This window comes from Hipposideros armiger, unplaced genomic scaffold (genome assembly GCF_001890085.2).
Source record: "Hipposideros armiger isolate ML-2016 unplaced genomic scaffold, ASM189008v1 scaffold_7, whole genome shotgun sequence".
NCBI lineage: Eukaryota > Metazoa > Chordata > Mammalia > Chiroptera > Hipposideridae > Hipposideros > Hipposideros armiger.
In genome coordinates, this window is record NW_017731357.1 from 2,244,953 (window position 1) to 2,255,199 (window position 10,247).

Sequence of the window (10,247 nt, forward strand, 5' to 3'; positions counted from 1 at the left end):
CCATAATCATTTCAATCTACTCTCATTTAGTAGCAGAAAAGTGGGATGATTTTTTTTCTATTTTTATTATCTATGGTAAAAGCAGGATCTGTGTGTTTGAATTCAGAAATCTTCTCAATTCCATGTCAGTTTTTGTTGTTGCAAGCTTTCTTTCCTACAAGGAAAGGTTTTCATCAATTTCCAGAATTCAGCACTGCCCACTGTTAATTTTGAACTCACACAGTGTTTGATAATGATTTATCTACAGAAAAAGTCATTTCTATATAATTTTCTCTTTCTGTGACAGGAAGTCGCTAAGCCAGTATAAATTTTAATGCTATTTTCCCCCCTGCATATTCATTTACTGATTTAAGGGTGGGAGAGGGTCCACATTTATGACTTCTTGGAAATGGCCAAAAATACTTAGCTGAGTGAGGACTCACAGACAAATGGATGTTTACAAATGAAAAGAAGAGGCCGCCACATTTGGACCTTGCTACTCCAGCCTCCAGGGCATGTCCCATCCTTCCAGCCTGAGACCAGCAGCGGAAAAAAAATTGCATATTTTCTTGTCCCTGTACACACCTTGAAGCAAGCAAAAAAATCAAATTTGAACCATGAGGGAAATCGTGCACATCCATGCCAACCAGTGTGGCAACCAGATTGGTGCTAAATTCTGGGAGGTGATCAATGCTGAACACGGCATCGATCCCACCAGCACCTACAATACCTGTCATGGTGACAGCAACCTGCAGCTGAATCACATCTCCGTTTATTACAATGAAGACACAGGCAGAAAGTATGTTCCTCGTGTGATCTTGGTGGATTTAGAACCTGGGACCATGGACTCTGTTTACTCACGTCCTTTTGGCCAGATTTTCAGACCAGACAACTTTGCTTTTGGTCAGTCTGAGGCAGGCAACAACTGGGCCAAGGGCCACCATACACAGGGGGCCGAGCTGGTTGACTCGGTCCTGGACGTGGTGCGGAAGGAGACTGAGAGCTGTGGCTGCCTGCAGGGCTTCCAGCTGACCCATTCACTGGGTGGGGGCACAGACTCTGGAATGGGCACCTTGCTCATCAGCACGATCTGTGAAGAGTATCCTGACCACATCATGAACACCTTCAGTTTGGTACCCTCACCCAAAGCATCCGACACTGTGGTTGAGTCCTGCAATGCCACCCTCTCTGTCCATCAGTTGTTAGAGATTACTGATGAAACCTACTACATTGATAATGAGGCCCTCTACGACATCTGTTGACCACACCAACCTATGGGGACCTGAACCACCTTGTCTCAGCCACCATGAGCGGTGTCACCACCTGCCTCTGCTTCCCTGGCTAGCTCAGTGCTGACCTCCACAAGCTTGCAGTCAACATGATGCCCTTCCCACGCCTCTACTTCTTCATGACTGGCTTTGCCCCTCTCACCAGCTGTGGAAGCCAGCAGTATCGGGACCTCACTGTGCCTGAACTCACCCAGCAGGTATTCGATGCCAAGAACATGATGGCTACCTGTGACCCCCTCCATGGCCGGCACCTCACCATGGCTGCTGTCTTCCATGGGCAGAGGTCCATGAAGGAAGTAGACGAGCAGATGCTCAACGTGCAGAACAAAAACAGCAGCTACTTCGTGGAATGGATCCCCAACAACGTGAAGACGTTTGTCTGCGACCTCCCACCCTGTGGCCTGAAGATGACCGTCACCTTCATCGGCAATAGCATGGCCATTCAGGAGCTGTTCAAGAGCATCTCAGAGTAGTTCATGGCCATGTTCAGGCACAAGGCCTTCCTGCACTGGTACACGGGCGAGGACATGGAGGAGATGGAGTTCCCCGAGGCTGAGAGCAACATGAACGACCTTGTCTCCAACTCCCAGCAGCACCAGGATGCCACCACAGAAGAGGAGGAGGATTTCCTTGAGGAAGCTGAAAAGGAGGCCCAAGGCCAAGCCCAGTCACTCAGGCTTCTCAGTTCCTTCAGCCTTCTTCAACTGCCCCTTTATTCTCTCTCAGAATTTGCATTTTCTGCTTCTATCGTTTTTCCTTTGGGGTGAGGGGTTCTGGAACATTGCCTGGCACATAATAGGCCCTCAATAAATATTCATTGTTTGTTGACTGTCTCCTTTCTCTTTCCACTCTGGGAAATCTAGATTTCTGCCATTCTGGGTAACCTTGTATTTCTTTCTGGTGTCCATTCCTCCCATATGTCCAATTAATATTTCCCTCTCTGTTTTCAAGATAATTCTACAAATAGCTAGGTCTCATCCAGACCCCGTTTAGAAACATGTGCTGAAAATCCAAATGGATGACCGCCATCCTAAGCCCATGTGGTAGCTAAGGGGAAAGGAAACCACTCTAATTAGCAGGAAAAAGCACCTACAAGGAAGGGGTGGGGCTTCCTATTCTAGTGCAGTTTAGGAGTGGGATCCAGACTATTAAAGTCCTACTTTCCAGGTATTTCCCTGCTCCTCTCTCAGCTTTGGGGGAGGTGTTAACACCTCTTTATTTTCAGTCTCCCTCCAAGCTCCATCCTGAGCTGTTTCCTTTGTAGGGGCCTGCTCCACTCTGTCAAGTGGAATTCCTCCCTGTTCCACTTTACCTCCCTCTCACATTGGATCCCTTCCTTTCTCTGGTTGGAAAAGGGGATTAAGGGGGAAGAGACCAGCCTTGGTCCCTAAGCCTGCAGAAAGGCCCTCCCCATCCCCACTTTTTCTTACCCCCCAAAATATCAGTCTTGCTGTATGTGTATGGAAAGGTACGCATATGTACCGCCACTTAAATGTTTGAGTCATTCCCCAAAGGAGAGGGGACACGACACCGCCTTTTGGCAGCATCTCATCTCTTTTGCTATTGCCATTTTTTTCCCTACCCCTGGTTTTGTCCTACCCTACACTTCAAATTTCTATTTTGTGTTGAACTTGCTTTTTTTCATATTGGAAAACGTGACATTTCCCCGAGAGCCAAAAAATAAATGGGAATTGAAATAAAATGAAAAGAAGAGAATGTAATCTAGTAAAGAGATAATATGAAGAAAAGAAGTAAAGAAATACCTCAGTGCTTATAAAATAAAACTTTTGGGGCCGGCCGAGTGGCGCGATGGTTAAGAACTGGCTTGGGATGCCAGAGGGCCCCGGTTCGGATCCCACATATGAGGGCCAGTGACACTGCCCTCCACAGCTAAGATGCTGAACAACAGCTCAACCTGGAGCTGGGCTGCTGTGAGTCGCCGGCGACGGCGTAGGCTGAAGACCCTGTGGCAGTGGGTTGCCATGGGCTACCGTATGTAGCCAGCAGCCAGCGTGAGCGGCCAGCAGCCGCAGTGAGCGGCCGTCCAGAAGCCGGCGACTGATCTGCCTCGCCCGGGAAGAGCACAATGATGGTGCCAACTTGGGCCAGTGAAGCAACGTCCTCCACAACTAGACTGAAGAACAAAACGACAGCAACTTGTCTGTTCCCCTTCCCCCAATTCCCCAGCACTGTTCCCATACCCCCAATTCCCCAATAAAAATCTTAAAAAAAAACAAAAAAACCCCACAACTTTTGGTAACTCAACCATCTAGGATACATTTGTAAACCAAGGTAGGTAAACATAGCAAAAATAATAATAAGTGCCTCAAAATACCTGGATAAGTGTTAAAGACCTCTCATAATTTATTCATAGACTGGTTCCCCAGCTTTCACTCAGACTATTTTTTCACAGAGAAGTAAATTCTAGCCTCTGAATTTGCAAATATTTTACACATTATTGTAACATTTTCAGGCATATGATTTTCTAGTCAATGATAGACTGGAATTAACAAATAAGCTAAGAGGGAGGTGCTTAAGGGGGAAAAGATACTAGAAATAGGGACAGTGACACCAGTGGGAAATAATATCTGAGAACATGAGACCAAAAACTTAAAAATAACATCAGAAATCAAAACATATAGTCTGGTGCCCTTGGCATAGGGGCAAATAGCTCTACATGTCTCAATGATTCAGGAGAACAACATTGATATCCAATACTTGATAGTCATTACTTGGTGACAAGTAATGGTTAAATTTTGTTCAAGACACTTTTTATAAAAGCAAGAAAAATTGTTTCTGCCATGTTTTAGAGAGACTATAGAAAATGATCTAAAGAAACATGTTTTAGCACTTAAAGGGATAAAGTTCAGGTACCTGGAAAAATCACTAATGTGGAAACATTTTCTCATATATTGGTTAAATGGGGGATTGCTGCATTATGAATATTCATCTGAAATGACTGTGGAAGTCATGTTGATTAGTATGAGGTCTCAAAGGTTAGATTTTTGTCTTTAATGAGACTGTAGGGTTATCAATTTTTTTCTTTGTGCCCAGCTCTCCTCCTTTCTTCTGGATGCAAAACTGCTTTCTTCTGGGAGATGCTCTTTTAACCCTAGGGTCAAATGGGAATTGCCACCTTCTTACAGATCCCACCTCCTTGGACACAGTGATTGGTGAGAGGTGGCATCTGACTAAATTGGCCTGATCCCTGGCCACAGTGATGGGACTCAAGGATGAGCTTGTGACCTAAGGCAGTCCTCTGGGATAATTTTAATTAGAACAAAAGAAAGAGGCCACTTTCCTGTTGGATGTTGAAAGTGAGGGGATATGAGGCCTGAAGCTGCCAGTGCCTTAGTCTCAGACTCTGGGCAAAAGCTGGTCTGAGAGAATGTCACAGAAGCACAGAGAGCACACTGGTTTTGAAGAACTGCTTTCCAACCTATGAGGTCCTTGGAGCTGTCCCGATTTTGCCTCTGTAGCTCTTGTTTATTTAGAAAATCTCTTAATTCTAGGAGCTACCCTCAGTGTCCTTTAAACAAATCCTCTTTTGCACAAGTGATTGCAGTTGGCTTTCTGTCATCTGCAGCTAAGACTCCTGCCAAGTACAGAGGACTCTGGAAACTGTGTGAAGGCCCCTTTGAGCTGGCCACTGCAATACTGAGGGTCTGACAGGGATTCCAACAGAAGAAAAATAAGAAGCAGCCCCTATTTGTGCAATTAATGAGGAGCTGGTATCTCTCAAGCTGTAGAAAGGAAATGCTGCTGCCTAAGGAAAGCAGGAAAAGACCCCGAAGGCTGAATTAGGAGTCCTTGGAGCAATCTGCATTATTTGGTTTCCCTTTTCTGAGCTATTCAAGACAAATGCTCAGCCTAACTTGCCCGCTGTTGCTCCCACTCCCCCAGGCCCTAAAAGTGCACTGACCTGACCATGCACCATCCCGACTCAGTGAGGAAAGGATGGAAGGCAGCTCTCTGAGGACCCTTTTAGTATTAACTTCCTTAATCAGTGAGGCTTTTAAAATCTCTCCTGTTGTCCACCACTGGCCTTTTCTCATGACCAGGAGAGAGGAAGATGGTCCTCATTGCTAAAGACCTGCCTCTATGGTGACAAGTTCATAAAAAGTGTAGAGAATAATAATTAAAGCTAATACGGAGTGCCATGTCCTGTTTTAAGTGATTGACATGTATTATTTCATTTAATCCTCACAATTCTGAGGTAGGTACTAATATTATTTCCATTTTAGAGATGGGCAAACTGAAGCTTACAGAGGTAAGAAGCCTGAAGTAGATAATGCTTTGTATAAAACAGAGCCAGGATTTAAACTCAGGTTGTCTGACTCCAGAACCTTCCTTTTTTTTTTTTTTTTTAAAGATTTTTATTGGGGAATTGGGGGGATGGGAACAGTGCTGGGGAATCGGGGAAGGGGAACAGACAAGTTGCTGTCGTTTCTGTTCTTCAATCTAGTTGTGGAGGACGTTGCTTCACTGGCCCAAGTTGGCACCATCATTGCGCTCTTCTCTGGCGAGGCAGATCAGTCGCCGGCCTCTGGACGGCCGCTCACTGCGGCTGCTGGCCGCTCACGCTGGCTGCTGGCCGCTCACGCTGGCTGCTGGCCACACACGCTGGCTGCTGGCCACACACGGTAGCCCATGGCAATCCACTGCCACAGGGACTGCAGCCCACGCCGTCGCCGGCGACTCACGGCAGCCCAGCTCCAGGTCGAGCTGTTGTTCAGCATCTCAGCTGCGGAGGGCAGCGTCACTGGCCCTCATATGTGGGATCCGAACCGGGGCCCTCTGGCATCCCAAGCGAGTTCTTAACCATCGCGCCACTCGGCCGGCCCCTCCAGAACCTTCTAACCACTATATATTGCCTTCTGAACACAGGACACTTACTGTTGCATTCAGGTGAGGTGCTCCACCTGCTAAGCCTTCTAGTGTCATCAATGCTGGCCCTACAAGTGGATGAGGCAGATTTGGGGAGGTGGGGTTGACCACTTTGCATTCTATGGGAAGTTCCCATCATTTTTTTTTATTCATGTCAGGCCTGTTAACATATTCTCATGTCCCTCCCTCATACATTACTGGTGCCCTTAACCCCAAGTTTGGCCAACTCTGTTTAGAAACCATGGGCCATGACCACCCTATGGACGAGATGTTTTTCAATAAATAAAGACAGCAACAATAATAGCAGCTAACACTTATATAGCACTCTATGTGAAGTATTTTACATACACTGACTGATGTCTTACAGCAACCCTATGAGGTAGTTACTATAATTATCCCCACTTTGCAGACAAAGAAACTAAGGCACATAGAAGTTAAGTGACTTGCCCAAGTTTATACAGATATTAATTGGTGAAGCTGAGATTCAATTTTAGGTATTCTGGCTTCATAGTCTACTGTTTCAACTTCCAGGTTGTCTTGCCTTCAGGTGTATCTGTCTATCTATCCATCTATCAAATATCTATCTATCTAACATACACACATACTGTTGGATTTGGTTTGCTAATTTTTTTTTGTAGTTAGGCATTTGTATACCTGTCTTTGTAACAGTGATTGGCTTATACTTTCCTTTTCCTGTACTCTTCTTTTTTGTTATTGGTATTAAAATTATAAACTCCATAAAATGAGCTGGGTAATTTTTTCAAGCTTACTAATTGTATTGTCCAGTTCTTTTATATTCTTACAGGTATTTTGCAGACTTCATTTATTAGTTTTTAATAGGCTTGTTAATAACCCCTATTAGGATTGTGTTTCACATATTTCAAAATAATATCAATACAAAAATGAATATAAAGCAAACTCAAAAATAAAGAATAAAGTGAAAGAAATTAGCCTAACACGGTATCAAATCAGTAACATTACCAACAGAGAAAAGAATTATTCTAAGTGACTTGATCACAGTACTCTGTACATTCTTAGTGGAATGTATTATAAAGGCATTAAAAAACTACAAAGAACTCTTAAAATTTTTTCAGTAATTTTATTTTTAGAAATAATGTTGATATTGAAATTTTAAATTATATTTTGTGTATTACAGGGTAAAGCAAAAACATATAACTATAACTGCTTATTAAAAATCAAGATTTTCAGTTAAAGAATAGAGATACAAATATAAAAATCAAAGAAATTAAGGGAAACACTTGTGTTTGATTTAAATTAAAAACATAAACATGGAATATTATTGTTACAAAATATAATTCCTAAGTACTTATATCAGGGTTGGCAATTTTTTTCTGTAAATGGCTGGATAGTAAATAGCTTAGGCTTTGCAGGCCATACTGTCTCTGTTGCAATTATTTAACTATACTGTTGTTGCATGAAAGTAGCTATAGACAATATGTAAACGAAGGAGCCTGTCAGTATTCCAATAAAATTTTATTTACACAAATAAGCAGTGGAATTGATTTGGCTTAAGGGCTACAGTTTGTTATGTTTGGTGACCCCTGGTTTAGAATTCATGTTTTTGCCCCCAACAGCGATGAGAAGATTTAGCACCTACATCTTTGTTTTTGAATTCCATTCCCCACTGAAAGGAATTAAGACTACTTGGAGAGATAGCTGATTCCAGATCTACAGCAGGGAAAGTTCAAGATTAGTCTGGATTGTCTTAAGTCAGAAAGCAAAACAAAAACAAAAACTAAAAAACCTACAAGATTAATGGAGTCCTTTTAAAAAGATATTGGGGGCCAGCCGAGTGGCGCGATGGTTAAGAACGGGCTTGGGACGCCAGAGGGCCCCGGTTCAGATCCCACATATGAGGGCCAGTGACACTGCCCTCTACAGCTAAGATGCTGAACAACAGCTCAACCTGGAGCTGGGCTACCCTGAGTCATCGGCGATGGTGTAGGCTGCAGCCCTTGTGGCAGTGGGTTGTCATGGGCTGCCGTGTGTAGCAGGCAGCCAGCGTGAGTGGCCAGCAGCTGCAGTGAGCGGCCGTCCAGAAGCCGGCAACTGATGTGCCTCACCTGGGAAGAACGCAATGATGGTGCCAACTTGGGCCGGTGAAGCGACGTCCTCCACAAGTAGACTGAAGAACAAAAGGACAGCACCTTGTCTCTTCCCCTTCCCCCAATTCCCCAGCACTGTTCCCATCCCCCAAATTCCCCAATAAAAATCTTAAAAAAAAAGATATTGGTATCACATTGAGAGTGTTCCCAACTGGTCAATTTGACTGAGCAATTTGAGCAACAAATCATGGTAATAATGATGATGATAACAATAATAACAAATGTAATTGATTGTAAATCAATAAATAAAAGGAATAAAATTTATAAGTTTACATTGATAATAAAATAGGAAAAGAAAATAAAGAAAAAACACTCATTTGCCACCACTGAAGATTTTTACATCAACTTATAATCTGAAGAGTTGTAATTAGAAAAAATTAAGTATTTCCTCTACTTTTAAAAAAGGCTTTTATTAAAAAATATAGCTAACATACAACATTATATCAGTTTCAGGTGTACACCATAGTTATTCAACATTTATACTATACATAAAGATGTGATCACCATGAAAAGTCCAGCAACCATCTGACACCATACAATGCTATCACAATATTACTGACTATATTCCCTATGCTGTCTGTACATTACATCCGCATGACTTACTTGTTTTATACCTGGAAATTTGGACCTCTTATTGCCCCTCACCTTTCCCCCCATTTTACTTTTTCAATTGCAGTTGACATTCAATATTATTTTATATTTAATTTCAAGTGTACTGCATAGTAGTTAGACATTTGTATAATTTAAGAAGTGATCCCCCTGTCTAGTTTAATACTCACGTGGCACTATACATAATTATTACCATATTATTGACTATTCCCTAAGCTTTACTTTACATCCCAAAGACTATTTTTTAACTACCAATTTGTACTTCTTAATCCCTTCACCTTTTTCACTCTATCTCCCAACTCCCTTTTCATCCATCACCCTGAATCTAGTACCCATCTGAGACCACACATATTATTACAATATTATTGACTGTATTCTTTATGTTATACCCTACACCCCCTTAACTACTTTGTAACAACCAATTTGTACTTCTTAATCCCTACCTGTTTTTCATTTCCCTTAACCCCCATCCCATCTGGCAACCATCAAAATGCTCTCTGTATCTATGAGTTTGTTTCTGTTTTGTTTGTTTATTTTGTTCTTTAGGTTCCACATATAAGCGAAATTACATTGAATCTGTATGTCTCTGTCTGATATACTAGTACTGTACTCAGCACAATACCCTCCAGGTCCATCCATGCCACAGCAGAAAGTAAGAACCCATTCCCATCAATTGCCCAACAGCTTGCCATTGTATATATGTACCGCCTACTCATTTTTTTTAATTTTTTTTTTAGGGAAGCCATCCTGCCACCTGTTGGCAGATCAGCTCAGGCCGGGAATCAAACCAACAATCCTCTTGCTCAGAGCTTGCACTCTTGAGCGAGCTTTTAACATACTGAGCCACTTGGGCGGCCTCTGTACCACCTACTCTTTATTAATTCATCCATCAATGGACACCCAGGCTGCCTCCACATCTTGGCTATTGTAAATAGTGCTGCAATGAACATATGGATGCACAAGTCCCCTTGAAGTAGTGTTTTGGATTTCTTCAGATAAATAACCAGAAGTGGGATTCCTGGGTCCTTCTTTGTCTCTTGTTATAACATTTGTTTTACAGTCTATTTTGTCTGGTGTAAATATTGCTATTCCAGCTTTTTTGTTGGTTTGTTTCAATTTACATGAAATAAGTTTTTCCTTCCCTTTACTTTTAGTATGTGTGTGTCTTTCAATCTGAAGTGAGTTTCTTGTAAGCAATGTATGTAAGGGTTTTGTTTTCTTATCCATTCATCCACCCTATGTTTTTTTTGTTTGTTTGTTTGTTTGGTTTTGTTTTTATAAAGATTTTTATTGGGGAATTGGGGGGATGGGAACAGTGCTGGGGAATTGGGGGAAGGGGAACAGACAAGTTGCTGTC

The 10,247-nt window shown here is 42.5% G+C and overlaps 1 protein-coding gene across 2 annotated transcripts; it reads left to right on the forward strand.

Moving 5' to 3' along the window:
* Positions 1–596: 596 nt before the first annotated feature.
* LOC109386136 (tubulin beta-7 chain-like) lies at positions 597–8,300 on the forward strand. Of its 2 annotated transcripts, XM_019649049.1 has the most exons (2): positions 597–886; positions 8,282–8,300. In XM_019649049.1, the coding sequence occupies exons 1-2, from the start codon at positions 597–599 to the stop codon at positions 8,298–8,300; spliced, it is 309 nt and encodes a 102-aa protein (XP_019504594.1). The 2 variants fall into 2 exon arrangements, with proteins under 2 accessions (XP_019504594.1, XP_019504601.1); XM_019649056.1 differs by lacking the exon at positions 8,282–8,300 and having other exon boundaries at positions 597–1,241.
* Positions 8,301–10,247: the final 1,947 nt, after the last annotated feature.